The 15,534-nt window shown below is 38.0% G+C and overlaps 1 protein-coding gene across 3 annotated transcripts in view; it reads right to left on the bottom strand.

The window, feature by feature from the left end:
- Nucleotides 1-15,534, bottom strand: part of DARS1 (aspartyl-tRNA synthetase 1) — a 74,568-nt gene that overhangs the window by 34,155 nt on the left and 24,879 nt on the right. For all 3 annotated transcript variants that reach the window (XR_014830558.1, XR_014830559.1, XM_003133266.6), the window contains exon 4: nt 10,960-11,062. Coding sequence is in view for 1 of the 3 variants with exons in the window: in XM_003133266.6 (XP_003133314.1) it covers nt 10,960-11,062 (103 nt within the window). In the remaining 2 variants the exon portion in view is untranslated. The remainder of the gene's footprint in view (nt 1-10,959; nt 11,063-15,534) is intronic.

Genomic DNA, 15,534 nt, shown 5'->3' with positions numbered 1-15,534 from the left:
ATAAAATACATATGTACTCAAACAGCCTGAATAAGCCTTTTTTTAGAATCTAAATATCTCTGTGCTAAGGGTGTGACATAAGCACAAATAGCAAAATGCAATTTTTAACTTTAACATCTGCTATTTGAATGAAGTATAGGCCTTTACATTAGTCACTATAGCTTTAATTTTAAACTTTAAAACCTGTGTTTACATTCACTATAGTCCTTGATAGCAGTCAATACAGAAAGGCCTATACAGCTGCTTTTAAAAAACTTGTCTTTATAAGACTCAACTATAACAGACTACTCTTGTTTATTTTAAAATGGCACTAAATAAACAATAATTTTAAAAAGGAAAAAAAAGGGATGACTTATCTCAACTCAAACAACATCTACTCAATATTAGAACATTAATATCAACATAAGATGGGGGATCCAGAAACAGTGGCCTGGATAGGTATCCTCTCTTCTTGCTTCCACACACATTTCATTTAAAGACCTCAAACCATTTCAGATACATAATTAAGAACCTGTTTTTAAAAATCTCTAGGGAATGAGATGTGCCAACCTTCCTATGTGACTCATTTAGATGTTTTATTTCTATATGCATTCAACCATAAGGAAATTGATCTTTCCAACAAATTGATTAAAATAATGTGCTGAAGAGTCCTGTGGCACTTAAATCCAATTAGTGAGTCAACTTTTCGGGGATTAGTATATTGATGAATTGGATATTCCTAGGGAAGATAATTTGCAGAAAACAACTGTCTCCACATTAAGTGTCAATATTGCTCTTAAGGAAAATACTAAAAGCTAGAAACTGCCAGCAGTACAATCTCGTCAGTAAGGCCAAGGTAAGAACTCAGATTTAATATCTAAAGTAAATGTTATGACAGTTATCTACTTAAGATATTAAAAGTGACCTCATATTTTGCCTTTTAAATGATTAGGGAACCCCAGCTGGAACTATCTGATTTGGTATTTTTAATAGTGGAGTCCTTGCTTTTTTCCACCTGGTATATGGCCAGAGGGAATAGAGTTAAATGTAGGGCCTCATGGAATTAACATATAAATACCACTATTTCTCTCACTTTGTTGTGTAGGAGTTCACACATTTTAAATGTCCAGTCTCTTTGGGTTGCACTATTCAAAATGGAAACACCTTGAGAATAAATAAACTTATTTATTAGGCACTCTACTAGTACTAGAGATCATTACAAGCATTTATATAAAGATAGCTTTAAGACAGAATGAAAATTAAATGAGGATTAGAAATGGCCTTTTTCTCAGGGACATATTTCTATGCTATTTTCCAAACTAAAGATTCTAGCAGAATGGTTAGTTGGCTCACTAAACTGCTAGCCTCCCAAAGTGAATGTTACTAAATATTCATTTGAATTACTGCTTGCTTCACTGATCTTCAAATTTCTAAAGTATGCAAAAAACATCTATAAGTAAAGATTTTTGCTTTAAACAACAGAATCCACTAGAATTTATATATTATCATTCATATGTTTTTAATCATAATAGAAGACTGATAATATATTAAGCAATGGAACTCAACTATTTTCTAAATTTTTATTTTACAAAAATTATACTCAGAAACTAAGGGATAAAGAGGAATGAGATCCTGAAGAATTCAGTGAAACAATGAAAACAGAGATAGCCTATAAACCTCTACTTTTACTTTAAAGTAGAATACTGAACCAGCTGAGGAATAAAAATCAATTGTTTGCTACAATAACACAATACAATCTTTAAGGCTGGTGCTAGATTATGGGGTCAGGAGTGTATGGGACAAGGAGTTGGTAGGGCATTTGCAGGGCAAAAGAAACAAAGAGAGAGAAACAGTGGATAAGGATGCAGTGAAAGTAGTTTTAGGAATAGAACTAGGATTGTGAGGTCAAAAAGGGACAGAAAAGAACTAGGAGAAAATGAGATTGTTAAAACAAAAAAACCTAGAGGTTGGAGTTCCCGTTGTGGTGCAGCAGAAACAATTCCAACTAGGAACCATGAGGTTGAGGGTTTGATCCCTGGCCTTGCTCAGTGGGTTAAGGATCTGGCATTGCCATGAGCTGTGGTATAGGTCACAGATTCGGCTCGGATCTGGCATTGCTGTGGCTATGGTGTAGGCCTGCAGCTTTAGCTCCAATTTGACCTCTAGCCTGGGAACCCATATGCCAAGGGTGTGTCCCTAAAAAGCAAAAACAAACAAAAACCCAAAACACAGAAGTCTTGGGAGTTCCTGCTGTGGCACAGCAGATTAAGGACCTGGCATTGTCTCTGCCATAGCGTGGGTTTGACCTCCAGCCGGGTGCAATGGGTTAAGGACCCAATATTGCTTGCAGCTATAGCTCGGATTCAATCCCTAGCCTGGGCACTGCAGCCAAAAAAAGAAAAAGCAAACAAACAAACTAGAAGTCTCGATGTGGTCCAAGAGAAGATTAGGAGGCATCAGAGGTAGAAAGGTGGAAATTACGATTAGAGAGAATGGCCATTGGAGTTTAAAATGAAATTCTCAGGCAAAATCCAAGCTGTGACTACAGCAGTGAGTTGTTAAAGTGAAGTAATGGTGAAGATAGTGGGAGAAAAAAGTAAGGAGTTTTAAGGCCAAATTGTTCCATAGCTACTTGAAAACATTTAGAATGAGAGGATGACTTGGAATGGGGGAAGCAGAATCTTATCAGTCAGAAAAATAAAATGGTTCCAGTAAAACAACCTATTTTGGGGAGTTCTCACTGTGGCTCAGCGGTAACAAACCCAACTAGTATCCTTGAAGACAAGGGTTCTATCCCTGGCCTCACTTAGTTGGTTAAGGATCCTGCATTGCTGTGGCTGTGGTGTTGGCCAGCAGCCGCAGCTCCTATTCAACCCCTAGTCTGGGAACTTCCATATGCCACACGTGCAGCCCTAAACAAACAAACACAACCTATTTCAATCTTTGGGCTTTTCATCAATTCAGAAAGCTGGAACTTCTCTCCAATTTACTCAAGTAGTAATAAGCAAGTTTGGGAGATACTCTGGGCTGTCTGTACAATCCACTCACCCTTTCTTCATTGCTAACAGAGCCCGACCCCTGTTCTAGTACCCATACCGGCCAAGTGCTCCAAGGGAAGGAGATATCCCAGCTCCAGAGAGTGGTGTTCAGTCCCAGCCCATCGTGGGAATTTACCCAAGGTTGATGGTGTTCCTTTCACATAGTTCCTCAAATTAGAAACTTTTAAGTCATTTTTCACTTCTTTCTTTGCCTCACCTCCACACATAAGCAGCCAGCAAAGAGATAAGATTCTTAAGTTTCCACCTGCTCACTCTGCAAACATCACTATCTCTTTTAAGAGTATAGTGAGTTTTGGGAGTTCCCTTGGTGGCTCAGTGGTTAATAAACCTGAATAGGATCCATGAAGATGAAGATTCCATCCCTGGCCTCACTCAGTGAGTTAAGGGCTGGTGTTGCTGTGAGCTGCGCTGGAGGTCGCAGACACAGCTTGGATCCTAGAATTGTTGTGGCTGTGGCGTAGTCTGGGCTGTAGCTATGATTTGACCCCTAGCCTGGGAACCTCCATATGCCGCAGGAATGGCCCTAGAAAATGGCAAAAAGACAAAAATAAATAGATAAATAAAATAAATAAAAAGATAAAAAAAAATTAAAGTCATTATCACTCTCAAGAAGCAAAATAGAGAGTTCCTGTCATGGCTCAGTGGTAAGGAACCTGACTACTATCCATGAGGATGCAGGTTCAATCCCTGGCCTCCCTCGGTGGATTAAGGACCCGGCTTTGCCAAGAGCTGTGGTGTAGGTCACAGACGTGGCTTGGATGTGGCATTGTTGTGGCTGTGGTGTAGACTGGCAGCTGAAGCTCAGATTCCATCCCTAGCCTGGGAATCTCCATATGCCACGGGTTCAGCCCTAAAAACCAAAACCAAAAAAAAAAAAAAAAAAAAACCAAACAAAAAAAACCCAAAATCATTTGGGGATATTTATCCAGAAAAATCTATACATCTAGAAAAGATATTAGTAAGGCAGAAAGCAATGGGACTTCCCTTTCCCAGTCACTACTATATTTCACTGACTTTAAGGTTGTATTCTATGTGAGCTACATATATTGTGGAGGGTTTGAACTAATATCCTTACACAGTCTTAGGCAGGATGACATAGAAGAAGCACGGGCCCTGGAGGTCAGAGACCTTAGTATTTTATTTTATTTTGCTTTTTTAGGGCTGTACCCATGGCAGGTGGAAGTTCCCAGGCTAGGGATCAAATTGGAGCTGCAGCTGCCAGGATACACCACAGCCACATCCACAATGACACAAGATCTGAGCCACGTCTGCAAACTACACCACAGCTCATGGCAATGCCGGATCCGTGACCCACTAAGCGAGGCCAGGGATTGAACCCACCGCATCCTCAGGGATAGTAGTTGGATTCGTTTCCACTGCCCACGAGAAGAGCTCCTAGGATTTTAGTATTTTAACTATCAATGTCCATATCTGTAAAAACAGACAAGAAAAAAAAAAAAAGACAAAATCCTATCTATACTTAATACTGCTGCTATGAGGATCAAGGGGAAAAATGCAAGTATGGCACTCTGCAGCTCCATAGTTGATGTATAGTCATAGTTAGCTATTATTGCTGCTATTGTTATATTATAATTTGTTATTTTCTCTGTACATGAGAAAAGGAAGCTATTGGTGATCATCGCACTGAACCTTTACTGGGTTGCACCCCATAAATAAAAAAATTCATGCTAGATACTGGAAAGCTTGGCAAGATAAAGCAAGGGTAATCAGCATACCAACTTTTAATTACAGATACTTTCTTAAATTTTAAAAATATTTCACATGCAATAAAAGTTCAGGTGTGTGTACAAGGAAGAAGGAAGCTTATTTCCATGGACGTTCCTCTAAAAAAATATATGGTACCTTTTGCAGAGGTCACTGAAGGTATCCCATCATGATTCATATAATCGACTGAGTATACCCAAGATAATGATGGAAAGTTGGCAGCATAAGCTTTGTATGAATACTGGTTTTGCCCTTTGATTTTATATTGTTTTAGGCACCACAAATTTAAGACCCTCAAAGTGCTTAATTATACTAGATTGTCACAATAAAGGCCTAAAATATGTAAGAAATCCTATACAAACATATGCTGTTACTTGTTAATAGTAGAGATAAACTTGGAAGTTGGTGAAAGCTAAATGATGACCAAAATTATAATTTTAGGCAGGCATGAGCTCTTATTTTTCAAAACGATTCCCATTTTATTCCTATTTATTTCCTCCTCCCCTTCCCCCCAAAATCAATAATGATGAAAAACAACACTATTCTAAGCTCTTCTTTCTGCATATTTAGATATTCTAAATAACAAAAACTCTTAAAATTTAAACACTTAAAGAAATGTGACTATTGAAAGTATTCAGCGAAACTGCCAACAAGTTTGTAAGCTTTCTAGATGTCAGAAATAATTTGCTGAATCTTACTGTACTCAATGAGAAATGTGCTCCACAGATCTATATAACTGCCCATATTCAACTTAATAATTTTTAAATCCTGGGCAAGGTATAACAAGAGTAGTTGAAAAGAGAACAGGCTATAAAGTTGCTACACACTAGTTTTTTTCCGTAATATACAAACACAGAGATGCTACAATGCTGTAAATTAAATATATAATGCATTGGAGTTCCCGTTGTGGCACAGCAGAAATGAATCCAACTAGTATCCACGAGGTTGCAGATTAGATCCCTGGCCTTGCTCACTGGGTTAAGGATCCGGCGTTGCCGTGAGCTGTCGTGTAGGTTGCAGACGCAGCTTGGATCCTGAGTTGCTGTGGCGTAGGCCAGCAGCTGTAGCTCCAATTCCCTAACCTGGGAACTTTCATATGCCACAGGCGCAGCCCTAAAAAGCCAAAAAAAAAAAAAAAAAATGCATTATGGTAGAGGACTCAAAATGCTTGAACATGAGAAACTATATATTTGCCAGTTAAACAGCATCTAAAAAACACAAATTATGTAAGTACTTTTAAAAATAATAAGCCACCTTTTGATAATAAAAATCTATATTCCTATTCTAAGGCATGCACAAACATGGTTTATATGTCAAGTAACTATTTACAGTTACAGTGAATTAGTACCACACCCAATCTCAGTATTTCCCAGGCGAGAAGAAATAAACATGTTCAAAGAAGGGTCTAGTTTTAAAGAATGAAGTAAGACTAACACATAGTAAACAATTTATGAAATCACATGCCTAGTTAGTAAGGAGCCAAGTCCCTAGGCTTTCTGCCCTCTATTACACTGGCACATTGTAGAAATTAAACGTTTAAATCACCCTAGTAGTTCTATGATGACTTATTTTGTGAACTCATTTTCCTCACCAAAACCTCAAGAATTTTAAGTTGAAAATAAGCTTGGTAGGACTTAAGTACTACTCAACAGACGTGTATCAGTGGGCTCTCCTTAGTGGAACAAACAATATCAAGGACCCTCAGTGAATACTTAAATTAGTTTTATCATGTTAAATACCTACAAATATAAAACTAATAGAAAGGCCTTATGATTACAGCCCTTAATTTTAAATCAAAGCATATTTTTAAAGAAAATAAAAACAAACACTAAAAACAAAATTCAAATTAACAATATTAAAGTTTCCTAAAACTAAACTGCCGACATTTAGTTTACTAAAAAACTGTACCCTCAGATCCAGTTCTAGATTTAATTTTTCCCTATTTTTACTTTAATACTAGTAATATGAAGAATGTTTGTTCACAAATTACACAAAACATTAACTCTGAGGTTGGTTCGGGATAATTAGGCCTCATAATTAACCAAAGTTCTGCAAAGAGCAATCCAAGAATGACCATTTAAATACCAGTTGGTAATTTTATAAAACATCCCGTTTCAGTGAAAGTCAACAATGTACTATTATTAATTGAAATTTTAATCAAATAGGTATCTAATCCGATCACTATTAGAACTGGAAATGGTAATGTATACATGTAAGGATAACCTGACCCCCTTGCTGTACAGTGGGAAAATAAAAAAAAAATATAAAAAAAAAAAGAACTGGAAATGGAAACATTTTCCCTTGTATGGAAACTACTGTACTATGAGTGATCTACTGCCCTCAAGCAGATGAAAATAGATTTCAACAAATCTGCTTGAATGACATAGGCTTTTAAAGTTCAGAATAGCTCTTAATTACCCAATACCACCTAGTAACCCATCTCATTTGGCATGTCACTATTCAAACTACAGTGAGGTCTTCGTTTGTACACAACATGGACATCACTGGCTTCAGTTGGCATGAACAAAATTGTAAATATGACAGTAAATGCTAAATGGAAGTACTGAATTTACAGGAGTTCTATGTATAAGTTAGCCAAAAAGTAAAAAAAAGGGGGGCTTAACAAGCTAAGTGACAAAGAATGAGGATTTAATGAATAAAGCCAAAGCCTTTACAATAAGAAGTAAAATAAGAAAAGCAATCCTTGTAGATGTGGAGAGACTGCTCAATCTGAAGCGTGTATAACTGAGAAGTAGTGGGAAATAACAGGGTGAGCTAGCAGACAGAATTAATATTGGACATGGTTGGAAATAGGAAACCATTAAAGATTTCAGATAAAAACAGCACTTGGGAGTTCTCTTGGTGGTGCAGCGGTTAACGAATCCGACTAGGAACAATGAAGTTGTGGGTTAGATCCCTGGTCTTGCTCAGTGAGTTAAGGATCTGGTGTTGCCATGAGCTGTGGTGTAGGTTGCAGACTCAGCTCGGATTCCGTGTTGCTGTGGCTCTGGCTACAGCTCTGATTTGCCCCCTAGCCTGGGAACCTCCATATGCTGCAGGAGCGGCCCTAGAAAAGGCAAAAAGACCAAAAAAAAAAAAAAAAAAATTAGTACTTTGTAATTCCCACTGTGGCTTAAGGAGTTAAGGACCCAATGCAGTCTCCATGAGTATGTGGGTTCAATCCCTGGCCCTGCTCAGTGGGTTAAGGATTTGGCATCGATGCAAGCTCTGGTGTAGGTCACAGATGCGGCTTGGTGTTGCGGTGGCTGTGGTGTAAGCCTCAGCTGCAGCTCTGATTCGCCCCCTGGCCTGGGGACTTCAATATGCTGCAGGTGCAGCCAAAAAAGGGGGAAAAAATTGGTACTTTGAATACAACATCATGCTACTGGCTTTCTGTCACAAAGGACATGTGCTTTAGACATCCATTACTAAGAAAGATCAGGATTTCTGAACTACCTTAGAAGTACTGTAAAGTCAGGTAAAAAAGACAAGCTGACTGACCTATCAGAAGCAAGAAATCATGATCCTAAGAAAATTATTTTATCAACCAGCCACAAAAATTAAAAACTCATCATTTTTTTTACAATAGAGAATCATGAGAATTTTCCTTTTTCACAAGATAGCAAAAGCTATTAACACATTTATTCTTCATCACTCAGGCTAGATACCTTAACACATCTGTAGTATCAAAAGTTAAATAATCATAACTTAAGTACCACATGTTAAACCTATTGTATAAAATTGGCTCCATTCTCTTGCATATAACCAGTCAAAAGCTTTAATAATTTGCAACAGCTCTATTATGAAACCATTTTTTCCCATACATTACTAAAGTCCAGTTTTAAGAGACTAAAAATAGCTATGTAGTCTTTCTTTGCTTTAAAAAGAAAAGAAAAACAAAAGGAAGTCACAACTTAATTGTTAAGCCTGAATTCAGATTAAAATCTAGATCTTGATTGAGTTCTACTTCAGGATTATGAAATCCAGGCTAAATTACCTAAAATCTTCCCTTATCTTAAAAAAAAATCATTCACACACTATCCCATTTAGATTAAAGCCTTTCTTTAACATATACTATAAGGGCATTAGTGAACTAAGTTCTGTATTCAAGAGCTCTCAGCCCAGCAAGCCTTGGTTGACATCTGATAATGGCCAACTGCTGCTGATCAAGTTCCAGGAGCTTCTGAGAAGATCCAGAATAAGAAATAACTATTTGTGGACTACTTTAAAGTGTCTACCTCTAAGGACATCAAATGAATCGACTATTCTCTTGACAGCAGAATGACTTAGTGAATGTTAAGGGTAAATGGGATTTCCAAAACTTTTAGACTATAATTTTTTAAGACTGTAACACTGAGGTTATAGCGCAGTTTAAAGAAAAATACATTCTACACAAAAATGTCAGCCCCGGGAGTTCCCATCATGGCACAGTGGTTAACGAATCCGACTAGGAACCATGAGGTTGCGGGTTCGATCCCTGGCCTCGTTCAGTGGGTTAAGGATCCGGTGTTGCCATGAGCTGTGGTGTAGGTTGCAGACGCGGCTTGGATCCCAAGTTGCTGTGGCTCTGGCGTAGGCTGGTGGCTACAGCTCCTATTAGACCCCTAGCCTGGGAACCTCCATATGCCATAGGAGTGGCCCTAGAAAAGGCAAAAAAAAAAAAAAAAAGTCAGCCCCACACATTAGTTTTCAGAACCAATTTAACATATAAAAGATAGAAGTCATAAAGTTTATTTGTTGATTTGAAGCTGACTTGACTTTTTCCCAGTTATTTTCCCATACTTTAAATACAATTTAGCATATACATTTGTGGTTTTCAGGGGCTCTTAAAGAAGCTTCCCTGTGCAGACAAAATTTATTTCCAGGATCCAGGTTTACTATGTCCCACTTCATAGGATATAGACTGACTTTAACAGAGTAGGTGACAAAGGTACCTCACATGGATACACCTTTAAGGACCAGAAATGAAAACAGCCATCCTAATCACAAAAATTCCAGGCAGAAGAGATGAAACTGAGTCTCCAGACAGCAGGACTGGGAGATAGGGAGAGGTGGGCCTAGTAGTGCTAGTAGTACTGATATCTCTGCTCATCGGTTAACTAATATAATTAATGGCACTGGAGTCTAAACCAGAGGGCAGACATTGATAAGATAACAATAAAACTAAATTTCATAAATAAATCTGTAAACCAAAACCAGCTGTTAAGTATCTACTCTATGTAAAACACTGTGCTGAAGGAGTCAGGGAGGGCCCATACATAAATTAAGATAATAAATTGGATCTTTTTTTAGTTTCTTTCTAGTTCTAAAATCGATAATACTACCCATATTAACTTATCTTTGAAAGCATATATATAAAGACCAGAGATAAAAATCAACAGAAAAAAATGTAACATTTACTCACTGAATTTCTTAAAACATTTTGCCTAAGAATTGCATAAAATGTAAAACTGTCCATTTTTCCAACTCTTCTTTGATCATTATTATGGAAGTTAAACTTCAACTAAATTGAGAAAAACATACAAACAAAACTTAGGCACATCACCAATGCTTATTACCTGAGAGCTCTAGCATGCATAACCACTACACCATCTCTTTATTTTGCCCCTTGCAAGCTGACAAAACAGTGAGCTTCTACAGGAACCCTGAGACAGACAGAAATGCTTTTGTGGAGGAAAGAGCAGACTTTATCCTTTCTTTAAAATAAAAAAAACCCTTCCAGTTGTCAAAGTGAAAAGTTATAACGTCACATCTGTTTTACTTTCTTCAGGATGGACTCATTTGCAAAATCATACTCTTTTATTTTAAACACTTCTATTATTCAGTTAGAAAACTTGTTTAATATTCAAATCTCAAACTGGGGGGGTTGGGGGGGAAGCAGCTCAGGAAACACAACAAAATAAAGTTGCTTTGCTATGTTGAGACTGCCAGGCTTTTTGTTACTCTACTTGAAAGTAAATGTGACTTGTCTGCAGAAAGTGCTGCTTCAGCAGTTCCAAATGAATTTCAAGCTTGTGCTCCATATTTTCTCTTTTGTAAGTTTAATGTATTCAGCAACACTGAACTGACAATTTAAATAACTACATTTTTAAACAAACGAAGCATTGATGTTAATGTATGAAAATGGTCCAAAGCCCTGAGAGTCTTGGTTCCCACCATTGTTTATTCTGACAACAGGATATAATTGCTTACTTACTTGGCAGCAAATTTAACCATCTGCTTGCTTGCATGGTCTCCCACCGCCACAAGAGCCTGGACGTTAAATTGCTGCTGACGAAGGACTAAGAAACACTGCTTCCCTAAATAAGACAGAGAACACACAAGTGTATTCAAGTATATTAAGGACATACTACTTCAGGTTTTACAAAGAAGAAAAATGCTTCTCTACTTCAAAATTGGGCCAAAATTTACTATATTCAACAGAGACATACACATGTGTATCTGGCTTCCATAACCAAAATACTCACATTCAATTGAAAAGCTTTAAAGAAATCCCAGTTCCTACTATGCTTAAAAAAAAAAAATGGTTTTAGGAGCTCCTGCCATGGTGCAGTGGGTTAAGAATGTGACTGCAGTAGCTAAGGTTGCTGCAGAGGCACTAGTTTGATCCCTGGCTCCTCACAGTGGGTTAAAGGATCCAGCATTGCTGTAGCTGCAGCTCAGATTCAATCCCTGCCCTGGGAACTTCCATATGCTTTGGCTGCAGCCATTAAAAAATAATAACAAAAAGTAAAAATGCTTTTAACGTGTTTGTTATGAGAACAAAGGCAAATAACCAATTTCTAAAAATATTATAAAGAAAATTATTTTGTCATTGTATGGACTTATTAAACAAATTTCAAGTAACTTCAGATCACTTTGAACATTCACTCAATAGCTAGTACATTCCAGAGGCAAAGGTACTATGTTAACCACCACAGGAGCCTCAATGCTGAACCACTGAGTACTAACAAAGTGCTCGTTACCAAGAACATAAACATTCTATGGGGGTGGTTCATTTTATTTCTTACCAAAGTACATTTTAAAGAACACTCAGGGAGTTCCCTTCATGGCTCAGTGGTTAATAAACCTGACTAGGATTCATGAGGATGCGGGTTCGATCCCCGGCCTCACTTAGTGAGTTAAGGATCCAGTGTTGCCAAGAGCTGTGGTGTAGGTCGCAGACGGGGCTCAGATCCTGAGTTGCTATGGCAGTGGTGTAGGCCAGCGGCTATAGCTCTGATGTGAGCCCTAAGCTGGGAACTTCCCTATGCCAAGAGCTTGGCCCTAAAAAGCTAAAAAAAAAGAAAGGCACTTAGAAGAACAGGCTACCTTATTTTATGTTCTAGTTTCCTAATTTTTCCTTTATCATCTTCATCTTGTGTAAGTTCCACCTTTTTTTTACTCCAAATAGTTTACTTTGTCTATAGAAGATCATCCCCTTTATGCCCTATAATCAGTTTTATTTTTACATCATTCTGGGCCTCTTAATTCCCCCTCCTTTCATTCCTTATTCATAATTTTTTGAAAATATCTTTCATAATAGATCAGTCACTATCCTTGTAGTATCTCTTTCTCCCAAAGCAAATCCTTTTTAAAAATCTCTGATCAAGTTTTGGGAAACTACTTCTTTATAAAACAAGTTGAATCTTTTTTTTTTTTTTTTTTTTGTCTTTTTGCCTTTTCTAGGGCCGCTTCCCGTGGCATATGTAGGTTCCCAGGCTAGGGGTCTAATCGGAGCTGTAACCGCCAGCCTACGCCAGAGCCACAGCAACTCGGGATCCAAGCTGCATCTGCAACCTACACCACAGCTCGCGGCAACGCCAGATCCTTAACCCACTGAGGAAGGCCAGGGATCAAACCCACAACCTCATGGTTCATAGTTGCATTCTTTAACCGCTGCGCCACCAAGAGAATTCCAAGTTGAACCTTTTCTAACACATTTCTTATCAATTTTCTTTCAAACACCAAAAGATTTTGGTTTTTACACTGAGAATGTTTCTTTGCCTCCCTCCACCCTAGAAGCAAAGCTGCTAAGCAGACTTATATTTAACACTTTTAACATACAGTTTGGGAGTTTTTTTTATCTTTTTTTTTTTCTCTTTTATGGCTGCACCTGTGGCATATGGAGGTTCCCAGGCTAGGGGTTAAATCGGAGCTGTAGCTGCTGGCCTACACCACAGCCACAGCACTGCAGGATCCAAACTGTGTCTTCTACCTACACCACAGCTCACAGAAATGCCAGATCCTTAATCTGATAAGTGAGGCCAGGGATCGAAACCGTGTCCCCATGAATACTAGGCTGGGTTCGTTCCACTGAGCTACAATGGAAACTCCTCAACATTCAGTTTTGAAATGTAAATTGTAACAGCAATCATGAGGTTAAAAAAGAAAAAGTTGCAGAGTTCCAACAAAGACACAATCTATGCACTTCCAAGTCATATATGATTAACAAATTTTTGCCACTTAACAGACACTATTTTCCTTTTCCTTTAGAGTATAATCCAGGCACCAAGAAAAATCTTAAAAAAGAAAGTTGCATGAACTGAACAAATTCAAAGGGATTTTAAGACGCTGAATGGATAAAGATTGTTACTGTAAAGAAATCTGCAGATTAATCAAATGACATTATCCCAAGAACTCCTGAAACCACAGCCAGATATTAGCCCACTTAGAACAGAATGTTAGGGAGTTCCCGTCGTGGCGCAGTGGACATGAATCCAACTAGGAACCATGAGGCTGCAGGTTTGATCATTGGCCTCGCTCAGTGGGTCAAGGATACGTCGGTGCTGTGAGCTGTGGTATAGGTCACAGATGTGGCGTGGATCTGGTGTTGGTGTGGCTATGGTGTAGGCCAGCAGCTATAGCTCCAATTAGACCCCTAGCCTGGGAACCTCCATTATGCCACAGGTGCGGCCCTAAAAGGACAAAACACACACACACACACACAGAACACAATGTTAGTGTGAAATGGAAGGTAATGTGCATGATTTATTAAGTATTTTAGCTGCTCTAGTAGTGCAGAGAGAGGCAGCACTGACCTGACTGTACCACAATCTTGGGATGAACTCCAATGCTACACCAAAGAGAGAATGGAGAGCTCTATAGGACTTAAAAAGTGTAAGCACAAAACAAACAAACAAACAAAAGAAAATATTTACATAAAGAAAAAAAGCATATGGCTATAAAAAAAAAATCTATTACATTAGCTTCCAAAAAGCTTAATTTGCTGCTTTAAGTAGCTGTATACTTCAAAGGAGTATAGTTTAATCAATATTACATAATTTCCTTTTCAAAAAAATAAAATAAAAAAATAAAAACGGTAAGCACAGGAAAGTGTCTTTAGGACAGCACTAAGGGGTAACATTTAATCTAAGGTAAAAAGTAAAAGTGGGTTTTTAATCAAGACACAGGATCATATCCTTACTATCTCTTCCTATGAAGGGGTCTACAGGAAAATTATTAAACCACTTTATGCCTCAGTTCTTCATCTGCAAAATGGAAAAATTACAAGTATATTACTCATGGGGTTTTCTTGAGTCTTCATGTAAAATCTTAAGGATTATGTGAGCAATATGTTTAGAGTTGTGACAATCTCCCAATTAATGTTAGCTCTGAATTAATGTTAATTATTATTACTATTAACAGCACTGCTGCCACTGCCTACTTATTTGAGGACTGATTACCATTTCTACTTCTCAGCTGGATCACTATGTCCAAAAACTATGGTGGGTGCTGGGAACACTAAGTAAATATTTGTTAGACACTCATGAGAGATGATTATGTGAAAAAAGTGATCCAACCAAATAGAGTACAATCATAATTTTGTTTGTATAAGAAGTATATAAAAATTGACTGTGTAAGAAAAAACCACTAGAATGTGATATTGATTGTAGAGGAAGAAAAAACATCAAAATGTGGCTACTAATGGACAGTGAAATTAAAGAGAATTATTCTGTTCTTCATGTATATTTTCTTATTTTCGTTTGTTCTTTCTTTCTTTCGTTCGCTTTTTAGGGCCACATCTTTGGCATATGGATATTCCCAGGCTAGGGGTCAAATCAGAGCTGTAGCTGCTGGCTACACAAGAGCCACAGCAATGCCAGATTGAAGCTGAGTCTGTGACCTACATAATGGCTGTCAACAATCTGGGATCCTTAACCCATCAAGTGAGGCAAGGGATCAAACCTGATCCTCATGGACACCAGCTGAGTTCATTACTGCTGAGCCACAATGAGAACTCCTCTTCTCCGTATTTCCTGAGCTTTCTATAAGCATGTATTACTTTTTTTTTTTAGGGCCACACTGGAGGCATATGGAAGTTCATAGGCTAGAGGTCAAATCAGAACCGTAGTTGCCAGCCTATGCCACAACATAGGATCCGAGCCGAGTCTGCAACCTACAACACAGCTCACAGCAACACCAGACCCTTAAACCCACTGAGTAAGGCCAGAGATCAAACCTGAGTCCTCATGAATGCTAGTCAGATTTGTTTCTGCTGAGCCATGACAGGAACTCCTACTTTTTTAATCAGAAAAAAAAATTTTTTTTCAGAGACAATACAATCAGAGAGATAGGTACAGAAGAACGGTAAGGACTGAAAGAAAATCATGGCCATGCTCCAGATTCAACACAAGCAGTAAGTAAGACTGGGAAGTTCAAGAGGCTAAACATAGAAGCAAACATATTCCTAACATCTGACATGCCTGCTAGGGAAAAGAAATCATGAAATCAATAGCTATGGGTGAAGTGAAGAATGTTCAATGTTCTCTTTTAATGTTTAATGTGTTTG

Source organism: Sus scrofa, chromosome 15 (genome assembly GCF_054392235.1).
Source record: "Sus scrofa isolate SSC_HxYL_T2T_F1_AM1 chromosome 15, Sscrofa_HxYL_maternal_Yorkshire_Landrace_v2.0, whole genome shotgun sequence".
Lineage (NCBI taxonomy): Eukaryota > Metazoa > Chordata > Mammalia > Artiodactyla > Suidae > Sus > Sus scrofa.
This window is presented reverse-complemented; position numbering and strand designations above follow the sequence as displayed.